The sequence below is a fragment of the Acipenser ruthenus genome, chromosome 3 (genome assembly GCF_902713425.1).
Source record: "Acipenser ruthenus chromosome 3, fAciRut3.2 maternal haplotype, whole genome shotgun sequence".
In the NCBI taxonomy this organism is placed as follows: Eukaryota; Metazoa; Chordata; class Actinopteri; order Acipenseriformes; family Acipenseridae; genus Acipenser; species Acipenser ruthenus.
Genome location: NC_081191.1, coordinates 86,238,344 through 86,263,541, shown reverse-complemented (window position 1 = coordinate 86,263,541; position 25,198 = coordinate 86,238,344). Strand labels below are relative to the sequence as shown.

Here is a 25,198-nt window from a genome sequence, read left to right as displayed (position 1 = left end):
AACTTGCAGCTGGGAGGTCTCTCCCTCTCCTCTCCCATTATGCTGGGCATAAGCCTGCATATCCATTCTAATGTTAGCACCTATCCCATGTGGTCTGTCTGCAGTCTAGACTGAATACAGACCAAAGTATAGACTGTTGAAATATACTGGACTGTATACCTGTACTAGACTGTATACTGTACCTGCCAATGCTCTAATTCTGCCTTCCTGCTAATAAAGCTGCCCTTTGGGTTCAGCGAGTTGATTGTAAGGCCAGTCCTTATTGTAAGTTCCAGTCTGATAAGAATTGTGAAGTTCTCCTGGTCCAGGCTACAGACATCTTTACAACTTAATAGTTTTAAAAAAAAATTAATAAATGTACACTAGCATTTTACTAAATAATGAACAAAGGAGGAGGATGGTGTCTCACTTACAGCCGATTAGCATGACGCAGATGGAGAAGATCTTCTCAGAGTTGGTGTTGGGGGAGACGTTCCCGAAGCCCACGCTGGTCAGGCTGCTGAACGTGAAGTAGAGCGCCGTCACGTATTTGTCCTTGATGGAAGGGCCAGAAGAGGGGTCACTCTCATTGTAGAATTTACCAATCTGGTCTCCCAGAGAGTCTAGCCAGCCTATCCGTGGGCTGAGGTACTGGCGCTCCACATTGCCAATGGCGTACCAGATGCAGGCGAGCCAGTGCGCGATGAGGGCGAAGGTGCACATGAGCAGGAAGAGCACTGCCGCGCCGTACTCGGAGTAGCGGTCCAGCTTCCGCGCCACACGCACCAATCGCAGTAGCCGGGCCGTCTTCAGGAGGCCAATCAGAGTGGTGGTCTGGGAAGGTGAAAGGAGACATGACAATTCACATCTGTAAGGTAATCACCACTGTTCACCCTGGGGCTATATAATGAATCTAATTTGAATAGTGCTCATAGCAGTATCATAGACTAAAATTCTGTGAAAAGGCTTAGAAAATTGTATAGTAAAGTATAAATAGACTTGCTACATTTCAGTGTTTGTTTTACAGGGTATCACAAATTACAGTAATAGATCCCTCACATTTTAGAGCAACGTATTTGGCTGGGGTTCTTATTTATCCAAAGTCAACAATAGGAAAGCATCGGGTATGATTGACACCCGTTTCATTTGGTGTGATTTTCCTCAGCTTGGATATCTCTGCATGGCCGCATTTGATCAGCTGCCAGTCAGAAGCAAAGACTAAAAAAATAATGATTGAGTAAGTCAGCAGTGGACAGATGTGTCATATGGCTGGGGTGATTGAATAAGCCTATGATGCAGTTATTTGGGTAAAGTGCACATCCCTCCATCTCTCTCTCCTTCCAGCCTTCTCCCCATTCCCATATCCCTCTCCACCCCCTCTCTCCTTCTCACTCCCCCACCCTGTCTCACTTTCTCCCACTCTCCCCTATATCTTCCTCTCTCCCTCCCCTCTCACTCTTTCAACTTGAGCATTATTGAAGGTGCTATTAGCAGACACCTGAGCCAGCCTGTCAGAGAAGGAATGACAGGACATGAGAGATCAACTTTATAAAACATGTAAGTTACGACCGTAACATAAATTACAATGTTGAAGTATAGGATTGCTGATTACAGGCTATTTGGAACGATATTCATCTAATAAGTGATAGTATAAATCTAATATTTATACAGTGAATATGTTATTTATATGTAAATGACATTTATTTGGCTTATTTTGTCGTATCTTGTTTTGATTAACTGTAGCCTTGTAACTGCCAACTGCAAGGGATTGGGGGTGGGGAAGAACATTTCCGGGAAGCAAGTGCTAAGGCAACCCAGTCATACAGATTTGTTTTTCTTTGCCGTGTAAAAGGAAAATAATTCTTGTTTTCTTTTATCAGATACAATTTTTAGCTTACAAGCTATCAAGCTAAACAAGTGGTATGATCTGCCAGGAGATATGTGAAGGGATGTCAGACAGGGAAGAAGTTAGCGATCGAACGGCATTGAAGCAGCTCAAACAGAGCCCGTCCATTGCACAGTGTAAGGCAGCCTCTGACCTCTTCAGATCCGGAGCGGAAAATGAGAAGATCGAAGGGGATGGCAGCCACCATGTCGATGAGGAACCAGCCCTTGAAGTAGTGCACCGCGATGCGGCCGGGCTGGCTCACCACCTCGTCGTTGGAGTTCACGTAGGTGGTGCGGAAGTTGATGAGGATGTCGATGATGAACATGATGTCCACAATGAGGTCCACCACGTTGAGCGGGTTGCAGGAGTAGCCGCAGTCCCGGCGATTCACCTCCTCCCGGTCGTTGAGCAGGAAGGCCGCTGAGTAGGGCGTGAAGATGGCTGTGTAGATCACCAGCAGCAGGATCAGCCAGTCCCACACTGCCTTGAAGGGGCTGTAGTGCAGGATCGTCCACTTGTGGATCCGGGGAGCCTGCAGCTTGTACTCAGGAAGAACATCGGCACCCAGTGACAAAACCTGGCAGAGAGGACAAGAAGAGACACGTGCTACGGGTTAATATTGTCCTGGAGAAACAAGAACATAACAAAATCTATGCTCCTCTGGTTCCTCCCTTATACAGTATTTTTTGCAGTTTTCCCATGCTTTTCCCATAGTTATGCTATGCATTCAGCACAGTTTACCGTGGTTTGACATGTTTATTAACATGCTTTACCATATCTCACTAAAATTACACTTTGCTATGCTTTTACTATGGTAAACATTTATAAGGTCTAGTAGCTGCTTGATCTCAAAACTTTGTCAATTTGTGACTTAAAGGATCCCAATGATTCAGCATCAACAACATAGCTAGGTAACCTATGCCATACCCCCTCCAAATGTTTTATATTATTGATTAATATCAAGAGAAGTTATTAACATAACACCATTGGGCTGGATCTGCAGAGCTCATAACTCTTCACATTAACAGTGAGGGAACAATTTAACATTGAATTGCACATGTTCAATTTGAAACTGCTGACATCAGTTCACCCCCAGATTCCTGGAGCTCTCTTGAGGGTTTCTCATTAAAAATAGTTTTCAGAAGCGTTAAAAGGCTTGGAAGGGGCAGCACAGATAAACACGTTTGTCTTTATTTATCAAACTCTATTCAGTGAATCTATTCTGCAATGAGGTTTCAAAACAAATGATTGTGTAGATTTTTTAAACACATTGCCACAGCCAACCCTTCATGGATTGCCCTGAAGAATCCAGAGAAGCCCCTTGTTACTCTGCAGACTGTCCTGATGAAGCACCTAGGAGACGGGGACTTGCATAAAACAACATGCATCATGTAAGGGTCCCGAAAGCTTGGTCATGGAAAAGATAATGAGTATTAAAGGACAAACTCTGCTCCAGTGAAAAGCTTCCAGAAATGAGAGATACTGACTATGTAATAAAACTAGAAACTATGTATTAAAATGGGCCAGTAGCAGCGCAAACATACCGCAATTTGCATTTCTGTTGCAACAATTCGCAAAGTATACATTTTGTCATATGCACTAACACAAAACATGTTAATAAAGAGAGTCGTAGTATACAAATTTAAATATCTGTTGCATCATCTTATTATTATTATTATTATTTATTTCTTAGCAGACGCCCTTATCCAGGGCGACTTACAATTGTAAGCAAATACATTTCAAATACGAGATCTCTAGCATTGCGAAAGTCGTGCGACATTTTATCGAACAAATAATGAAAGGCAGTTTAATCTCATCAGATTCTATAGTGGGGCCCCCACCTTCACCCCCAAATAAAAATGTTTTTCTATAAAAAGCTTTTCATAATCATACAGTAGCCTCTATAAGCCAAATGTATACTGTCAGTTTTTATTTAAGTTAGGTCAATGGTGCAGTGCTACATTGTGCACAATTACAAACCACCTGCACATTAGTAGAATAGGTGTGTTTCCTGTTCCTATATTGTGTGCAGTCTATTGTTCCAAAACATTGGGGAAATCACAAATGTCATAGAAATGTATTTTCAAGGCTTGTAAGTAGACCCTGACTTTAGGGAAAAATAGATATTTGGGTCTTCGCCTCAAAAATGCATTGAGTACAACTGGCAACGCATGAAAAAAAGCGGACTGGGAAACGCCAGCAACAATTGTGACTGTTTAAAACATGCTTTCAAAAAAGTTCTTAACACATTGATGCAATTGTAAGTGTCGCAATTGCCGGCAGCTTTAGTACATCTCATTATAATATATGAGACCCTCATTTGCATTATCTCCATATCCTCCATACGCATTCATCCAGGAACGCCCAGAATTACATATTCATTTAAGGCTGAACCGCAAAGAAAAAATTCTGCCTCAATAGCATTGCGCATGTTTAGTACATTTCACCCTAGAGTTCCAACTCGTTTGCGACTATATCGACATCCGCCTCACTTTAGTACATCCACCCCTTCGAGTTCTTTATTCTTCAACTGGAAGTGAATGCTTAGGAGGTATATAAACTGTTTGTACCATTTACAACAGCACCACCTATGGACTGGAATGTACTGTACTGCTCTGTATGGACACAGAGAAACAACATGTCCGCAGAGCTTTAATCGATACCAGAGTTGTATTCCCTATAGCAGTACCAATCTTTAAAAGGTGGAAATAAGACCCACTGCACAGCAGTTCGATCCACTCCTGGAGTTTAATATGACACACCTGAGCTTATTACCTATACACTGTGGTGAATCAAGCTTGTAGTAAAACCTGGAATGGGTGAAACTGCTATGTAATAGGAGTCTTATTTCCATCCCTGGGTGGGGACAGGAACAAGTACAGTTAACACCTCAAGAGGTCTGGGTCTAATGTAGTCCTTTGAGGAAGATAAATGGTTTTAGAGGTACATCTGTCTGTGTGACTGCTTGTATCCTCAGGGAAACACTGTAAATATTGCCATCGTGGGCAGCAGTGTTAAAAGCTCATTATTTGCCCTTTTAGCAAACAGTGCTAGCAACAACAATGACTGTAAAAAAATATATGAAACATAATCTTACAGGCCTTTGCAATAAAGAACAAAAAGTGAAGCTAAGTGACATTTGCCACATCTGATAGAGGCAAGAGATACAGCATCTATCAGTCTATACCACTGACAAAATCTAATAATTACCCAGCTGAGATACAGTTCATCCTAGCTTTCTATAGCGACCACAGCAAACACATGCAAATCCCCTGCTTAACTACAGCAAACCCTGCCCTACCGATACACTTTCTTACAGTAAATGGACAGCAGTCCATCTTTCTTCACTTACTCAGACAGAGTAAACTCACATAGCAAACAAACTGGAATAATTTACCAAGAGAAGAGGTGCAGAGAGAGGCACAGAGTGCAAGCATCTGTTTAACGTATCATGTAATGCAAATTTAAACAGGTATAAACTATTGGTTGCTTGGTTTTGATTTTCAGAATTAGATACAAGCTCCAACACAAACTATATTTGCTCAGTAAGGCACAGCGCGACTAAAAAAAGATTAATGATCTACAACAAACATACACTCTTCCAAGGTTGCGATGTTAATGTGGGGACAATCTCATGTGTATCTGCCTTTAATGGCCTCATTCATCAGAGTTAAAAGTGAAAACACCGGGCACTATAAACTCATTACCTGTGGAGTGGACCTTGGTGCTGTGCAAAGATCTGTGCAGGAGCCCTGAAGACTGAAGTATTCATTTTCACATATCTAGAGCTATTGCTCTCCCCAAAACAAACGTCTCAGCTTTACAGCTCTGTCACTTTGCACCTGAAAGCACTAAAACACATCATTATGTTATCCACCACTGTCACCCTGTACATTCATATTGAGGAATACAGTAGTTGAAACAGTTATTTCTCTGCTCAGTTGTTCAAACAATTGTTCAGCAGAGTCCTGTACCTGTAGTGTTTGACCTTGACAGAACTATTTCACTTATGATTTTTACCTGTGCAATTACACCCATGCTTTAAAAAATATGCTTTTTTTTATCACAACGGGGCATAGGTTAATCGAAGCAACACCCTAAAGTTTCTTTTAGTTTAAAACTGGAAGATGTCATTATACTATTTATCATTGCAGGTAGTCTGCAAAGTGAATAGAATTGCCAGCCATAGGCAGGGGTTTTATAGAATTTTATTTTGAACACTAAAAAGTGCTGAATTCCAGGGTAATTTGAACTGTGTGCTGCTGTGTTTAAAAGGGCATTTGGAGGATGATAATTCAGAATGTTAGTGTGTCAGTGCAGATCTAAATCAGCCGTGTGTAAAGGTTAACATCGCTGCATCTGCATTGCGAGCGCAGTTTTGTCTTCTTGGCAACAGGACTCTCTACAGAGAAAAAAAACACATTACCTGAAGGATCATTAACGGACAATGGATGTATCTGGTCAGCTGCTGGTCAGACACAAAGAATAAATGTTGAAAAGGAGTGAGTCTAGTTATAATAAACAAAGTTATGTACAGTATATAAAAACATTTACAAATACAAATTTAAAAGCAAGACAGTGATGTAAGAGAAAGACTGCTCACGATCACTTTGTGTACAGCAGTTCGGCAGAATGTGCCGGTCTTCACCTCTGCAGTTTTAAACTGTAGTTATTACAGTGACCTAGGCTTCGTAATAAGGGTTAATAATACCTGAAATTAAATAATAAAATACTCTGGAAAGGAACAGTTAAAGTCTTTACGACTTAAAAACAACAATCCAGTTCAGAAGTTTCCTAAGGCAAGCCTGTCATCTTGAAATTGAATGGCCCTCTTCTGTGTTCGCTTCATTTTATTGCTCTGTTGTTGTTGGAGTTCTCCCGGAGGCAGATCTATTTATTTCCCCTTTCTTTCCAATATAAACAATGAATGCAATAAAACTGCAGCCTATCACTGTAAGTGCAAATGCATTTCTGTTTAAAGCCAAAGAATAACCTGCCCAGAGATGTATTACTGGAAATACCAATACAAACAAAATTATCAATATTAAATAACCCTTGAGTGGCAAATAAATATAAAAAATGACCACAGTGTTTTTCACTGCCTTTCGAAAATGTCCATATGATTCATGTGAACAACTGAATTTTAATGCATGTTCCGTTTGGCTTGTTTTTTGTATAGAAACATTTAAAATATATAGGGCCTGATTTTTAGGAAACCTGGTAAAACACAAATGTAAAGGCAAAGGGAGTTGTCCCCTTCATGTTGTGATTTCAAAGGGAGTTTGAGCTGGGTGCTGGCGGAATTCTGTTAGCGCTGACCAGTGAAGAAAAAGAGGGAGTCAGAAGCTGCTAGCAAATCAGGAGCAACTGACATTCCCTTTAAGAAAACGATAGCCCTAGCGTTTGCCTTTGTTGTGATCTTGATGAACAAAAAGCTGTTCTTTAGTGCCATAGCACCATTTGTCAATGAAGTATTTAGATATTTACATTAATTGAACAAGTATGAGAGACAGCCCCGTTTCCAAAATCCCTCAAATGAGGCCACACCCCAAAGTTATGCTGACCACTGACACTGTCGCAGACAGAAAAGCCAGGGGTAAACACATCTTGTACTTGCACTCGAGGTTTGCCCCGTCATCACAATCTGGCACATAATGTAGACCCCATTCAAAATGTAAGCTTATTTGAACAGCCTGCCAGCTCTAGTTGTTTCTTGTATAATTGTACGAGCTCATCAGTGCCATCTAGTGAACAGGTCCTGTGTACAGATACTGAGAAAATGATCTGGATGCAGCAAAGAAGAATAAACACAACCAGTAATACAATAGCAATGCACATTATAGTGTAAAGGTTGAGCAAGCTGTACAGAAACAGATCAATTAGATATTACTAAAATCACCACAAACTTGATTAAATAATATCAATATGGAGAACACAGCATTCGGGAATGCCCCCAGCTGTACAGCAGTGGACTGTCAACCGCACATAACATTAATGCATCAATGCAGGCCCGAATACCACTAATGAATATCAAGCTTGAGATAATAATTGCTAAATGGCACAGCTGACAGCAGCTTCACACGGCATGCTGTAATATTAAGTGTCATTTTCATCAAACATAATCCTCCTTAAAGAATTTCCCCAAACGGTTCCATTAGATTAGTTAAACTTTTTTTTTTTGGGGGGGGGGATGATTTTAGGGGAATGTGAAAAAAAACCCACCAAGGTGAATGCTATTTACAGTATTGTAATAGCAGCATTTTGTTTTCTTTTCTTTCAGAACAGGTGCTAACTTGGTATGGTGGTAAATGCTTTGTTAATATGGCCCGAGCCCTTATAAAAGTTTACCACTTTAAAAGCATAGCAAAATGTAACAAAGCATATTAAAAAATATATAGCAAAGCACATAAACTATGGTAAGTGTATAGTATAACCATGCAAAATTACTGTACACATTTACTGTGGAAAGCTTTATAAGGGAAGTCTCTTAAGAAAGTTTCTCTGGTCTCTCATGACAGTCCCGTTGGTCTCCAGAAATGCAGCAACACAGAGAAAGCCTTGTCAATTAAACACTCCCTCACAGGGCTGCAAAGTTCAGAGATTCAAGCTGACAGGCTAATCATCACAATGAAGTCCTGTACTTAAATCTCAAACAATCTATAATGGGAATCAGATTTTACTACAGTACATTAAATGCAACATGTTATAAAATAAGAAAGCTAAAAGAAGTAAAGTCAGATTTCTGTTAAGATCAGATTAATTCACACAATGACTTAACACAAAATATTGATCCAAAGCTCTAACACTACTAAACCCAAGTGTGTAATCTGTCTTCAAAAGGTATGTTTTACCAAAACAACCACACTCAATGACAATTTAGAGATACTGTAGTATACATTATGACAGGTAAGGTAAAGAAAAATCAGCTCATTTTGGAAATGAAATTGAACCATCGTCACCATTTAAATTTGTATCTGATAACTGAGCTTGAAATGATATCAGTATACAGAAATGAAATTAATACAGTAGTACTTCCATCCACTAAGTGCATGTCTGCTTTGTATAAACCATTGACCTTGAAGCTGCCAATGCAAATTTTTATTTTATTTTACATATTGAAACTGCTATTCCCATTCCAATTTTTTTTTTTTTTTTTTTTAATAATTTTTCTCTTACTTTTGTCTTTCTTGTGTTCTGTTACTCCAGTATGTTTTCTCTGTATCTGTCTTTGGCAGTGAGCTTGCTTGAAGAGTCCAAACCTCCGGGCACTGAACAGACATAAGTGGCTACTTCTTGCATTTTTATCAGTTTTAAGCCACAAATGATGATGAGTGACAAAATAACTTCCTGATACCTACAGGTTATTCCTCATGAGTTTCATAAAACTGACAGAACACAAGATTCCAAACGGTAATTTATTTCTACCATATGTTTTAATAAAATGTATTCTTGTTTTGCGTATAAAGTTGTTTCTGCAGGATATTACTCTGCATTGTCCAGTACTTACTAAACTGAAAATAATCCAATACACACTTCCAATAGCAAGCTCTCTGCACCCCTTGTTTTATTTTTATTTCAGGATTGTGTACCAAAGCTCAGGGACAGATTCTTTAAAAAGACTTCTTAATTTCACAGTTTCCAAGGATAAAGCAGTCATATTGAAAGAGGTACGGTAGGACTAGAAGCTCACGTTTCTCTCATCTCAATGCTTACATTCATGTTTATTCCATGTCTTGAACAATTACTGTTGGTTTTAAAGTTACATATTCTGTATTTCAGAAAATATCCCCCTCTAATTGTTTTCTTTGTGTAAAAAGGAACACACCAGAGAGAGTTTTAGCTCCTCCACAAACTTCCATTTTGTAGAAATTGAAATAAAAATAAAAAAATAAATAAAAATTGATACAAAAAATTCAAAAGAAAATGGAGAGACTGTAAATGAACAGATCAAAACATAGTGTGGGAAACTGGCATTCTCTTTGAGGCTGAGATCATTCCAATCACATGCTGTTACATAACGTGATATGAAAGCACAGTATTTCAGAAAATTCCCTGACATTACAGAACCCAGATAGCAATCTCAAGTCCTCTGTAGTGAATGACTACCAAACAAGGGCAGGTTTCTCAATGAGCCCTGGTGGGTTTCTCTCTTTCCCTCATTCCCTCTAGGGAGTGGGAATCTGTAGATGGGAAGCCCCAGTGTCTCTCCAGGACAGAAAGCCCCGCGCTCAGCTCGCATTCACCGCTACTGTCCCTCTTAGTCCGGGGGAGCTGGCTCTGATAACCCCTCTCCATTGGCGCAAACGGTCAGGAGGGTCAGAGCTGGGGTTCGAAAATCGTATTTCTTGCTACTACACTAGACCATACTGCCAAGTCTGCAGCTGTTTTTTCCCCTCACACTCTCTCTCTCTCACACCGACACACTTTTTCACATCACTTCACTCACTCTCCCAAACACACAGACACACACACACACTCTCTCACACTGACACACTTACATTCCACATATTCTCTTTTTTCACACTCACACCACCACACTCATTCTCCTCTCTCACACTGACACACCAGCTTTTTCACACAGACCCACGTGCACACACACGAGTCTTCTCACACTGACACACTTACAGTATACATTCTCTCTCTCTCTCTCACACACACACACATTCACAGTCTTACACACTCTTTTTTACACTCTTTCTCACCCCATCTCACTCGTTGTCCCCCACACTTTCAAGTTCAGGCTCTCTCTCTCCCTCACCTCTCTCCCCTTGTGGGGCAGTCTGGGGGTCTCAATGGCACAACGGAAGCAGCTCTGGAGTCCCGGGGGGCACGGCATGGGGTCACGAGGAGGAGAAGGAGGAGGAGGAGGAGAAGATGGCAGTGGGTCATGCTCAGCTCATTCAGCAGCTTAAGGACGAGTGGCAGGATCATTGTCTTCACCACCACGCCAAGGTGCTGCCGTGTCACGTCACACACACCAGAGCCGGGGCCAGGCAGCAACTGCATAGAGACTCCAGCTTTCGAGGCGCGCAGCCACCAGGGTGCACCACTGATAACACATGAACCAGAACTACACGAGTAATACCCCAAACAGATAAAAACACAACAGCAAAGCATCTGAGAGACACAAGAGCTTCTTCTGTTTCCTAGGACAGCGAGGCTCAGGTTATACACCAGTCGAGAAAAATACACACAGCTGCTGCCGTTGCTGCTCGGAGAAAGAGATCTCTGGCAAGAAATCAGCATGACAGGAAAAAACACACACACACTGATACATGCTCTGTGGAGTGTAATTGGAGTGAAAGGGAGAGAGAACACAACAGAGGCAGGGAAAGAGATACTGACAGACAGAGAGAGGGGGAGAGAACACAGAAAGAAAAGAGGAATGTAATGGGTGACATAATAAACAGTTAAATAAAAGAAAGAGTGAAAGGAACAGACAGAGTGCCTCAGAGCTGCACAATTATTGGGGCAGATATTTTTCCCAGCATCCCAACATTACTCTTCAGCTAAATGCTTCTCTCTTGGCAACAACAACAACAAATTCTGTTAGAAACTGTAACAAACCCGATCACAAAACAGCTGAACTTTCTCACTTCCAAACTACAGAGGCCCTCCCTGCACACTCCCAGAAAGCAAGTGTACACAAACACAAATGAGCGAATATCAATAGAGAAAGCTCTAATAATAGTGTCGGTGCCGAGCTCGGTGAAGTGATGTGTGATACATCACCCGCCGGCAAAGTTAAAGGAGATGGAGAGCAGAGAGCGAGAGAAGAGCATTGGAGGAGAGCACATCCCAGCTTCCTCTCATTCCTCTAATAGCAGCCCTGCGCTATGGAATCAGCTTCACAGTGTGAGGAAGGGGTTCCATTAGCTGCAGGGTGAGGAAGGGGTTCCTTTAGCTGCAGGGTGAGGAAGGGGTTCCTTTAGCTGCAGGGTGGGGAAGGGGTTCCTTTAGCTGCAGGGTGAGGAAGGGGTTCCTTTAGCTGCAGGGTGAGGAAGGGGTTCCTTTAGCTGCAGGGTGGGGAAGGGGTTCCTTTAGCTGCAGGGTGAGGAAGAGGTTCCTTTAGCTGCAGGGTGAGGAAGAGGTTCCTTTAGCTGCAGGGTGAGAAGACGTTATTTTATTGAGCAGCTACAGGGTGAGAAGACGTTATTTTATTGAGCAGCTACAGGGTGAGAAGACGTTATTTTATTGAGCAGCTACAGGGTGAGAAGACGTTATTTTATTGAGCAGCAACAGGGTGAGAAGTCGTTATTTTATTGAGCAGCAACAGGGTGAGAAGACGTTATTTTATTGAGCAGCAACAGGGTGAGAAGACGTTATTTTATTGAGCAGCAACAGGGTGAGAAGACGTTATTTTATTGAGCAGCTACAGGGTGAGAAGATGTTGTTCCATTACCTGCAGGGTGAGAGGACTTTTTATGATTATATTGTTACTGTTATCAACAATGTATCTATTCCAATAACACATTTAGGATTTGCTATCCATCCACCAAGAAAATAATCTTCTTCTTCTTCTTCTTCTTCTTCTTCTTCTTCTTTTTCTTCTTCTTCTCCAAAATATTCTATACAGCAAATAACAAGTGTCATGTGATTTGCCCTTTTTACATAATAATTCCGGCTATTACATCGGGATATATTTTTGGAGTACTCTTCCTTTACCAGTTGCCTGACACAGACATAATATGCAAAATAACACCCTGAACTTGCTGCTTGTGAATTCATTATATATTTTCTAAAGGCATTTTACTACAATCTAAAAATACAACCGCCTGCAATTGCAACAAGACAAAGGCATCGAGACAGGAAGGGGAAAACTGCTTCAATGGTCTCTAGAATAGTGGAGAGAAAGGAATCAATGTACAACTGATTCATTATACAGTGCATTTCACACAATGTTTGATGGAGTCTCACTCAGTTATCTGAAGAAGAAGAAGAAGATTGTTTAGATTGATTGCTCTAAATGGAGACACAGGTTTGTTCTTGCTGCCCAGTCAAGTAAGAAAGTTAGGAGGCCTTTGATTCCCGCTGGCTTAGTGCAGCAGAGTGGGCGAGTGTCAGGTCAGTCACAAGCCTTTTCCACCTGGCTGCATTAACACAACTTCGGAACGACTAGAGCACAGAGGGAAAGCAGCAGAGGGGAAAATCCAGTGACTAGCTTCAGATAAACACTTCTCCCTGATTGGAATTACACAAAAAGAACATTACAAACCCTCACTGGTCCAGCAAGCTCAATAAGTCGCTCTCAAAAATGGCTCTCAAATTACGTTCTCAAATTAAATTATTTATTGGAAAACGCAATGTTAAAACACACCTGCACATATTCAGGGTCAGGTCTACATTATCTGCCAAATATACAGAGCTCCCATAAAAAAATCGAGGTCAATGGCCACTTAAAGGGGCAACAGTAATATAAAATAAGTATACAGTTATGTAACTGTTAAAGGTGTAACAGAGATATAAAACAGGGTTTGTTACATCAGTTTACCAATTAGCTTTATTGTGAATCCTGCCCTTTGGGCACTGACCCACTTGCTCCCTCACCAACAACAGGAACTGGGAGTGAAGTAGTGAGGTCTAGTCACTGGATATAGCTGAGGGACTGGGAGGGAGGCAGTGTGATCTACTGGTTAGAGCAGAGGGACTGAAGGGAGAGAGGCAGTGTGGTCTAGTGGTTAGAGCTAAGGGACTGAGACAAAGGGAGACAATGTGGCCTAGTGGTTAGAGCTAATGGATTGGGAGGGATGTAATGTGGTCTAAGAGCTGAGGGACTGGAAGGCAGTGTGATTTATGGGTTAGAGCTGAGAACCTAGGTGTGGGTGAGTGTGATAATGAAACCACCTGTATTTTGGTTAACCCTGGGTTAATAAGCAGTTGTTTACCAGTTTTGAAAATGAAATGTGGTTTGGATTGAGCCATGAGTAGTTAGCTAAACCAAGCCTCCAATGTGCTGGTCTGATGAATTAGATCAGCACTCAAAGTGTGATTTGACTGCAGCTATGTGAGTTTTTTTCCCCCCATGCAAAATCAATCAGGTTTACTGTCAGTCACTGGACTAGCTAGAGTTTTTGTGAATAAAAACACAAAACCCCTAGAGGCATAGTGTAATGGGAAAGGCACTTTAGATGTAAGATGTGAAAAGGATGTGTGGAAAAATGAGAAGTCCTATGTACCTGTTAACAGTCTTGAAACAGGGCAAGAGTTTAATAGAAATGTGTCCATAAACTTAACATGACGTTCCCCCCAGGCAGGTGTTGATCTGCACCCCACAGCCATCGCTTTCGTTTCTCAAATATGGCGTTTTCTACTTAATTAATTGCACAAAGAGAGTACATGTGACAATTACATACAAGCTCGATTTAGAAGTATTTCATTAAAACAAGTAAACAAGTTTTGCTCTTTTCTCTTGCTTCTGATAGTGCTCTGAGCCGCAATGTTTTTACTAGCACTGCCTAACAAAAGCCTTGCTCACACATATGCGAATGCTGACAGCCTGCTGAGTGTGTGTCTGTGCGAGTGTGTGTGTGTGTTTGTGTGTGAGTGTTAAATCTGCAGCAGCTTTCCCTCTCTCCTCTCTGAGCTGAATTCACACTCGTGCTGTGTGACAGTTTGCCAGTTTTAGCAGCTACCATTTTCTGATAGAGGCCTGACATCCGCAACAACACCTCTGACAGGATGAGCTCAGAGATCTGCCTCAACTCAATGCTGGGCCTGAACAAGACACACAAACACCCTGGGCTGAGCAGTTTACTCCATTGTTTTCTACAAGGAAAAATATACTTTTAAATGTTATAAAAATAAACAACCAGCTGTAACCCTCAGACCACACTGCCTCCTGATCCCTCAGCCTTCACCACAAGACCACACTGCCCCCAGTCCCACACCCCTAACCATTTGACCACACTGTTTCTCAGTCGCTTAGCACTAACCTCTCGACCTGTGTTTCCCAAACTTTTTGATTGGCAGCCCAAACGAACACAGGAATAATGAACCCATGACCCAAAATTATTCACTATTCTGTATTTTAACTGAAATACTTAACCAATCAAAAAGCCACGTTTCATTTATTTGTAACTACATTACACTACATAAGCATTCAGACTTTGAAAGTTTTACAGCTTTTACCAAATGAATTGTTAGTAAAAAATGGTATTAAACTAACATATTGTAACAGCGAGGCAGATGAACCGGGGTGGGGGGGGATGCATGCCTGTGATTGGGGGAGCGCGCACGACGAGTGAAATGTAAGCCTGGCAGGGGGGGGGGGGGGGGGGGGATGAAGAGATTTGGAGCTGCGGGAGGGAACCTGTTGTCTTTTTGAATTACCGAGTCAGACACGCAGAGACTGTTAGCTTTGTGTGTGTTACTTGCCTGTTTATTAAACCCCTGTATTTACCCTTGTATTGAACTGCCCGTTCTTGTAAAATAAACTGTGCATTTGAGACCAGAATACTTGCGTCCTTTACCTCCATGTTACAATATCAATTTAAAATTGTGTTGCAACATAATGAATACCATTTTCATTTTCAATTCAATATCAATCACTGCAAACATACTGACAACAGCCAGTTGTGCAGTTTTTTTGCAATATGCATTGTAACCAGGTAGGATACATTCATCTCCTTCTCTGAGACAGTGACTGATTTTTTAAAGACGTCTTGCTGTTTAGCTAATTGATCAGCTTTCTTCTAGAAAGACTTGTGTCGTTTCCCAGCGCAATCTGGATGCCCTGTCTCAGATGCCAACGCCTTAGCTTTCGTGAGCCAGTACTTCACAACAAATGACACACGAGGATGCAGATCATCCTCGTCACCCACGTAAGACACGGAGACCTGGCTGTGTAATCCTGATCGCCGTGAGAGTGACCCGGTATCAGAAGCAAAACCGCGATGGCCCTGCTAGTAGTCGGAGTCGGGGTTTGCTTATAATTGAACAGAGAAGATTATTTCAGGGATTGTAAATCCCAGTAGTGTATAGTGAGTGAGGTGTGTTAATAAATCCCAGTAGTGTATAGTGAGTGAGGTGTGTTAATAAATCCTGCGAGCCTGTCAACTTCAACCTCTGTCTCGATCTCCTGCCTGTCACTCAGCAGCGAATGCACGCACCCACAAGCACGTACCCTGTTACAGATGGTAATAGCAAGGATTTTTTTGTTTGTTTCCTTGAGCTGCAAGTAAAATTAGACATGTTTTCATTTTGCATCCATTTTAACAAGTGTTTTCAAAATCACAAGTAACCACACATAAAATGTCACATTATGCTTTATTTTTTTGGTTCATATTTAAAGCAGAAGACTGGTGATAAAACAATATGTTATTTACATAATTACTGCTAATGATTTGTATGCGAATTATATTTATTTTCAACATATGTCATATTTTTTTTTATTGTTTGGCGACCCATCAGAAACCATGCCAGAAACGTTGCTCTAGACTACACTGCCTCTCTGCCAGTCCCTCCACTCCAACCACTAGACCACAGTGCCTCCCTCCCAGTGCCTCATACCTAACCACTAGATCACACTGCCTCTGAGTCCCTCAGTTAGTGCAGTGAGACTGGGTGGCAGACTGCATCAGGAACTGATGTGATTCCTTGCACTGTCATCACCTCCGAGTCCCAGCAGGTAACAGAGACGCTGCTAGAGTTGAGTTGTAGTCCTCTAGAGAATGTATTGAATAAGACAAGGAAACAGAGCAATTCTGTTCACTACATTGATGTAGGTTAGTTTACAATACATTTGAACACAATTTACAGGCAGCAGTGTAGAGTAGTGGTTAGGGCTCTAGATTCCTAGCCAGAGGGTTGTGGGTTCAAACCCAGGTGGGGGACACTGCTGCTGTACCCTTGAGCAAGGTACTTTACCTAGATTGCTCCAGTAAAAACCCAACTGTATAAATGGGTAATTGTATGTAAAATAATGTGTAAAAAAATAATGTAATTGTATGTAAAAATAATGTGATATCTTGTAACAATTGTAAGTCGCTCTGGATAAGGGCGTATGCTAAGAAATAAAATACTAATAATAATATAGCTGTGATGGTCTATTAAACATAAACAACCATTACTGGTGAAACATTTTACTCAGATGCTCAAAAATAAAAAATAAAAAACGGTACCCTGACACTGCCACCCGTCCGCTCCAGCTCATCCAAAACTCTGCTGCTCACCTTGTCTTTTGCCTTCCTCGTTTCTCCCACGCTACACTGCTGCTCTGCTCTCTGCACTGGCTACCTATTGCTGCTCACATCCAATTCAAAACTCTTGTACTCGCCTATTGCTTTCTTGACCTTTCTGCACCCTCCTATTTCCAGACTCCCTACACCCCCGCTCGCCCCCTCCACTCCTCCACCGCCGGCAGACTAGCTGTACCCCCCCTCCGCTCCCCCACCTCCAGAGCCTGCTCCTTCTCCACCCTTGCCCCTCAGTGGTGGAACGACCTACCCACAGATATCAGGACTGCTCAGTCCCTGACCACCTTCCGGCACCTCCTCAAGACACACCTGTTCAGACAGCATCTGTAGACCTCAACTCTCGACTATACTGGACTATATGGCACCCAATTGCATCAGTTCTTGCATCAGCTTGTACTTGCACTGAACTGCTCCATACCTTGCCGCATACAACTACTGCTCCTAACTATAACTGTATCTTGTATTTGATTTTATGTGCACTGTAAGAAGTTATAAGCTAGTTTTACATTTGGCCTTAGAGAGGTCAAAGGTCACAGGCAAGGTGATTTTTGGATTTTTTATTTTTGGATAGAGCATATATGTGTTCCTATCTGTGTTATACAGTACTGTGCAAAAGTTTTAGGCAAGTGTGAAAAAATGCTGTAAAGTAAGAATGCTTTCAAAAATAGACATGTTAATAGATTATATTTATCAATTAACTAAATGCAAAGTGAGTGAACAGAAGAAAAACCCTTAAAATAGACATGTTAATAGATTATATTTATCAATTAACTAAATGCAAAGTGAGTGAACAGAAGAAAAACCCTTTGCCTTCAAAACAGCATCAATTCTTCTAGGTACACTTGCACAAAGTCCGGGATTTTGTAGGCATATAGTCAGGTGTATGATTAAACAATTATACCAAACAGGTGCTAATGATCATCAATTCAATATGTAGGTTGAAACACAATCATTAACTGAAACAGAAACAGCTGTGTAGGAGGAATAAAACTGGGTGAGGAACAGCCAAACTCAGCTAACAAGGTGAGGTTGCTGAAGACAGTTTACTGTCAAAAGTCATACACCATGGCAAGACTGAGCACAGCAACAAGACACAAGGTAGTTACACTGCATCAGCAAGGTCTCTCCCAGGCAGAAATTTCAAGGCAGACAGGGGTTTCCAGATGTGCTGTCCAGGCTCTTTTGAAGAAGCACAAAGAAACGGGCAACGTTGAGGACCATAGACGCAGTGGTCGGCCAAGGAAACTTACTGCAGCAGATGAAAGACACATCATGCTTACTTCCCTTCGCAATCGGAAGATGTCCAGCAGTGCCATCAGCTCAGAATTGGCAGAAAACAGTGGGACACTGGTACACCCATCTACTGTCCACAGAAGTCTGGTCAGAAGTGGCCTTCATGGAAGACTTGCGGCCAAAAAGCCATACCTCCGACGTGGAAACAAGGCCAAGCGACTCAACTATGCACAAAAACACAGGAACTGGGTTGCAGAAAAATGGCAGCAGGTGCTCTGGACTGATGAGTCAAAATTTGAAATATGTGGCTGTAGCAGACGGCAATTTGTTTGCCGAAGGGCTGGAGAGCGGTACACGAATGAGTGTCTGCAGGCAACAGTGAAGCATGGTGGAGGTTCCTTGCAAGTTTGAGGCTGCATTTCTGCAAATGGAGTTGGGGATTTGGTCAGAATTAATGGTCTCCTCAATGCTGAGAAGTACAGGCAGATACTTCTCCATCATGCAATACCATCAGGGAAGCATCTGATTGGCCCCAAATTTATTCTGCAGCATGACAACGACCCCAAACATACAGCAAAAGTCATTAAGAACTATCTTCAGCGTAAAGAAGAACAAGGAGTCCTGGAAGTGATGGTATGGCCCCCACAGAGCCCTGATCTCAACATCATCGAGTCTGTCTGGGATTACATGAAGACAGAGAAGCAACTGAGGCTGCCTAAATCCACAGAAGAACTGTGGTTAGTTCTTCAAGATGTTTGGGCCAACGTACCTGCCGAGTTCCTTCAAAAACTGTGTGCAAGTGTACCTAGAAGAATTGATGCTGTTTTGAAGGCAAAGGGTGGTCACACCAAATATTGATTTGATGTAGATTTTTCTTCTGTTCACTCACTTTGCATTTTGTTAATTGATAAATATAAACTATTAACATGTCTATTTTTGAAAGCATTCTTACTTTACAGAATTTTTTCACACCTGCCTAAAACATTTGCACATTACTGTATAGTGACCATTAAGCTATATACACTGTAAGGAGTTATAGCTAGTTTTACATTTTAACTTAAGGAGAGGTCAAAGGTCACAGGCAAGGTCATTTTTGAACAGAGCACATATGGTTTCCTATATGTGTTTCATAGTAACCATTAACCTATCTGCACTTTGTATGGAGTTAGAAGCTAGTTTTACATTTGACCGAAGATTTTGAAAGGTTTTTAAAGAAATACGTCAGGTGGCCATATCGGTTTACGCATTTTTGAAAAAGTCAATTGTATTGACACAGGGATGATGCTTGTCAACTTTGGAGTTAATCAAATAAACCATGTTTCAACTGAAGTGGTTTTAAATTTAAGAATAAAACATAGGTCTGGCCACCATCTTGTTTTTCAAAAGAACATCATTTTGCCATATTTGAATTCCACTGTCCCCAGGATGATGCCTACCAAGTCAAGAGTTAGTTGGTTAAACGGTTTGCAAACAGAAGCAGTTTGATGTTTAGGGTGTGTTTTGGCGAATTTGGTGACAGCCATTTTTATAGTAAAATTTATCGCAGTAACTTCTGCTTCGCAAACCTGAAGCGGGTTTGGTTGCTGATGATGTATTTGAAGTTTCTGATCAATCGTTTCACCGCTTCCCAAGAAAAAGATTTTGAAATGTTTTTCTAAAAAATGCTTCAGGCTGCTGTCTTGGTTGATGCAGGACCACAATTTTTTTTGCATCTGAACAGTAATCTACACGGGATGATACCTACCAAGTTTCATGTTGATTGGTTACACTGTGTGTGAACAGGAGCAGTTAAAGTTTTGTGAGGAAAAATGACAATAACAAAAAAAAAAGCTTGGAAGCCTACCAATGGAACTCCCTCTGGTCTCAGGCTTTATTGACTCAGGGGTTCCATTAATATCCTCCAGCACACCACAGCAATGCCACTGACCCTCACAAAAACATATAGTAAGCTTAGTAACTAATTTGTAATGTGGACAATCAACTTGTTTCATATTATTCTTCATCCGTGTTTGTCTAGAGCCATAATTAGGCTCGTTCTGGGAGTACAGTTCAAGCTGTGCCTCCATTCTCCATCTCCCCAACACATACTGAACCTGACACAATTGTCCGAATGTCTTTTCAAATACCATTCAGGATTTCAAATTCAGCCTCAAGGCAGATTTCTCACATACATGGTTTACGTATTAAGGGGTATTTCACATGATTTATTACATATTTTTAAACTGAATTACAGTTCTTTTCTGAACAGTGCTCTTTGGTGCCGCGCCATGAAGAAACCATTTATACATTTTGCTGTTTTGCAGGCAGCAAGGTCCTCTATTACATACTAGTGAGGTTGTGTTACAGTGTAACTGCTCTATTACATACCAGTGAAGTTATGTTACAGTGTAACTGTGCTCTATTACATACTAGTGAGGTTGTGTTACAGTGTAACTGCTCTATTACATACCAGTGAAGTTATGTTACAGTGTAACTGTGCTCAATTACATGCCAGTGAAGTTGTGTTACAGTGTAACTGCTCTAGCTGTGGGAGTCTACAGGTAACCAGTGTCTGAGGCAAGATAGGTAATTGGTCCTGCTCCTACTAATTTTGAATTAACTATTTAAGTATCATTATTAGTTGGTGTTTCAATTTAGGGAGGAGTGTGTGTATGTGATTTTATACCAGGTAGTGTGGTTATTTGAATAATAGGGTGATTTGCAATTTGTAATTGTATCAGGGAGGGTGGTTTATTAACTTGAAGAGAGTTGTTTGCATTTGGATTGGTCTCCACACAGCCTCCTGTAGTGGTGTGATCCCCTTTGAAGTGTGTAAAAGTATTGTCAATAGAGCAGTTAGCAGTTGTGCCAGTCCCCTTGCAAAGTGAGGTGGTACCCATTTAAGGGTGGGCATATAATAGTGGTCAGTCTACAGGAACCAGGGACTGAGGCAGATAGGCAAGTTCCTGCTTCAAGTAATTTTTAATTAACTACATTTGGTAACTTTGTAAGGTGGTGTTTGAATTAGCTGAGTTAGTGTGTGATTAGTACCAGGTGAGTGGTTTAATTGAATAGAAGTTGATTTGCTATCTGATTGGTTTCCACGCAGTTTAGTCGGTTATTTTGCCACGCAGTTGTTTTTTATATATTAGGCAGCCTATTTCTCCGCCAGCAAACCAAGAGCCTCAACAAAAGAGCCAGGAGTCTAGCTGTGGGAGTCCAGCAAGGGGAGGCCTGCGCTGAGACACTGTTCCAATAGATCCGAACCTAACGGCGCTCTGGAAGAAGCCTTCTACTAGTCAGGTCTGTACCCTCCACCCCACTGCTCCCACTATGCCTATTTGTCTCACCTGTCCTGCTATGACTGTCTCTCACATCCCTGTTCTGTCCTCTCGCCCTCGTCCTCTGCCCTCCCTCCGCTGCTGCTCCTCCTCCAACCCCTCTAACCTCATCCCTCTGTCTCTCCCCCCCCTCCCGCACACTCTCTGGTGCACTCTCTGGAACTGTCACACTTCTGCTAACAAAGCTGATTTCATCTCTGCCTTTGCCTCCCACCTCTCTCTTGATTTCCTTGCTCTCACTGAAACCTGGCTGTCCCCTGATAACACTGTAACTCCTGCTGCCCTGTCCTCTCTCTACGTCCTGTCCCATACCCCGCGTCTCACTGGACGGGGAGGTGGGACTGGTCTCCTCCTCTCTCCCTCCTTACTCTTTTCTGTCCCCTCCGACCTCTCCTCACTCTCTGTTAATACCTTCGAATTTCATGCAGTCCAACTAACCTCTCCCTGTCAACTCCTTCTAATTGTACTGTACCGTCCCCCTGGGCTTCTCGCTCACTTTCTAGATGAACTCGACTATCTACTCTCCTCCCTCCCCTCTCTGTCTATCCCAACTGTCCTGTTAGGAGACTTCAATATCCATCTCTCCAACCCCAGCCACTCTGCTGGATTCCTCCCTCTCCTTCACTCCTTCGACTTCTGTCTCTCTCCATCCCCTCCTACCCACAAAGCTGGCCGTCAACTGGACCTCACCTTCTCCAGAGTCTGCTGCCCCTCCACCCTCTCTGTCACCCCCTGGACCTCTCTGATCACTATTTCATCTCTTTTACTCTGTCTCTCCACTCTCTCCCTGCTCCTCCTACCCCCACTGTCACCTCTCGTCGTAACCTCCGCTCTCTCTCCCCCTCTGTCCTTGCCTCCACTGCTCTCTCTCACCTCCCTCCTATCGACTCATTCTCACAACTCTCCGTAGACTCTGCTACCTCCACTCTCTTCTCCTCCCTCACCTCCTCCCTCGACTCCCTCTGTCCCCTCACCTCCCGATCTGCTCGCCCCTCCCCTCCCCAACCCTGGCTCTCCTCTGCGCTCCGCTCAGCAAGAATCACGCTGCGATCTGCTGAAAAGAAATGGAAGAGAACCAAACTCCCTGCTGCCCTAGACCTTTACCGCACTCTCCTCTCCTCCTTCTCCTCTACTCTCTCCTCTGCTAAATGTACTTATTTCCAATCTGTAATCCAAGCCTCCACTAACAACCCACGTAAACTATTCTCTACCTTCTCCTCCCTCCTAAACCCTCCCCCCCTCCTCCTCCCTCCTCTATCTCCCCTGATGACTTTGCCTCCTTCTTCTCTTCTAAAATCTCAGATATCCGCAAACTCTTCAACACCTCTCCATCCCCCACACCCACTCCTGCTCCAACCCCTACACCCACTGCACCCCCTACTAACTCACTAACTAACTTCGCCTGGGACACTTATCACCCTTCCTTAAATGCGCTTTACTTGCGCTTATCTGCCCCCTATTTTACTACATTGAATCCTGTACGTCGGAGTACTGTAATCAGCCAAGTGTTTAATCTGTAGTATTTTGTATTTATATATTTCCTGATGTAACTAGTACTGACACTTATCTGCTGTATCATTGAATTGCATTTTGTCACACTTGTACTTGCTTGAACCAAAGTCATTGTATTTATCTTGCTCTTAATTGTATTATTACTTGTACTGTGATACTTGAAATGTATTTGTTTTCGATTGTAAGTCGCCCTGGATACGGGCGTCTGCTAAGAAATAAATAATAATAATAAATAAATAATATCAGTGAAGTTGTGTTACAGTGTAACTGCTCTATTACATGCCAGTGAAGTTGTGTTACAGTGTAACTGCGCTGTTTATTTTCAAGCGCAGACTCCCTCGAGAAAGGTATGCTAACCATCCTGAAACGCTGGACATCTGGCTCACTTAAGCAACAGTTTTCAGAAGATAACAGAAATATGTATGTATAGCGGATGGGTGATTTCTTGTATTGGTTTCAACGTTACATTATGATGTTCCACTGGGATACGAAGCAAATTAACTCCTTATGCTAAAGCCTTCTAATTACCAAAACATGTAACCTACACACTACGGTATTTAACCAAGCATATACATTATTTACTTCTATAACATTATGACTGAATTATGACTGCTGTTGGCAGACTAAATCTTATTAAGATTCCAGACTATTTATATTAACTCTGTATTGTTATGAATTATAATGTGTTCAAGTAAAGATTTGACTAATATGAATTGAACTGGATGTAATATCTAAATATTACATTTTTATTGTATTTATTTATTTATTAATTGAATGCAATTTATTTTATATATATATATATATATATATATATATATATATATATATATATATATATATATATATATTGCATGTATGGATACTTATTGTACATTTTTTTAAATGAATAAATGAAAGATTCCAGACTAAAGACACATTGAATAGACGCAAACTGTCTACTCGCTGACTGGTATTTTTGTTCCACTGTTGATTAACAATCTTTCCCACTCTTCCAAAGCTCCACAGCCACACAAATTGCAATCAGTGTGAACCGTATGTCAGCAATTAGGTGACGAGTGGAACACTTAATGTCAGCAATTCAGCAACTGCATTCATACTGATTAACTTTCAAACATATTGTGGTAAAATATGGGGAAAGGTTGTAGCAGGGAGGTGCACTGGCTCAGGAATACAGCGCAGGGTGCTGTATATCCATTGCAACAGAGATCATACAGGAAAAGGTAGTCCTAACTGCTGTATGCACAACTTATTTATAAAACTGAGAAAAGACCCCCAAAATAGTGACAAAGTCACCCCACTAACAACACAATTGTCACATATACACAAGGAATCCAATTATTGTTCAGTGAATACAGTCTTAAACATGTATGCCAGCAGGAGGTGCAGTTGTGAGGCTCTCTGCTTCCCGATCTTCAAATAACATAATTTGTTTCGGTTTCTTGTAGCTCTTTGATCACAAAACATTGTCAAGTCGGGTCTTAAAGGATCCCAGTGAATCAGCATCAACAACATTGCTAGGTAACCCATTCCATACCATTACCACCCTCTGGGCCATATTTTCAAAGCATTTCCTCCATTCTTTAATTAACTCCTATGTTTTGAAAGGAGAAAAACATGTTAATGTTACGAAATGAGGTACAAAACTCTCTATACATAACTTAGTTGTTAGGTTTTAGTTTAAAAACATAGGTGTTAATTAAAGACTGGAGTAAATGCTTTGAAAACATGGCCCTCTGTGTGATGAAGTGTCTCCTTCTCTTTGTCCTAAGTCTATCTCCACTTCATTTCCAAATGTGTCCTCTGGTCTTGGTTTCTGTGCTGCACTTAAAGTATTTGTTGACTATTGGGTTAACTACATCAACAACATTTAAGGGTCCCAGTGATTCAGCATCATCCCATACTCTCATTGTGTACAGCAAATGCCTTACATACCTCTTATCACAAAGTAAGAGTTTGAGTTTGAGCTCGGAATCCTTCATAAAATGCCACCTCTTCAGCATCTGTCACCCCCCCATCACCTCCCTTGATTTGAACCGGCAGGGTGTGGTGAGGATTCCTTGGGCTGCAACTCT

The 25,198-nt window shown here is 41.7% G+C and overlaps 1 protein-coding gene across 1 annotated transcript in view; it reads right to left on the bottom strand.

Moving 5' to 3' along the window:
• The window catches only part of LOC117394695 (potassium voltage-gated channel subfamily H member 2-like), a 151,289-nt gene that overhangs the window by 13,402 nt on the left and 112,689 nt on the right, over positions 1 to 25,198 (bottom strand). The window contains exons 6-7 of the mRNA XM_033993152.3: positions 2,019 to 2,444; positions 414 to 813 (exon numbers count right to left, since the gene is read on the bottom strand). Of these exons, the coding sequence (XP_033849043.1) occupies positions 414 to 813; positions 2,019 to 2,444 (826 nt within the window). The remainder of the gene's footprint in view (positions 1 to 413; positions 814 to 2,018; positions 2,445 to 25,198) is intronic.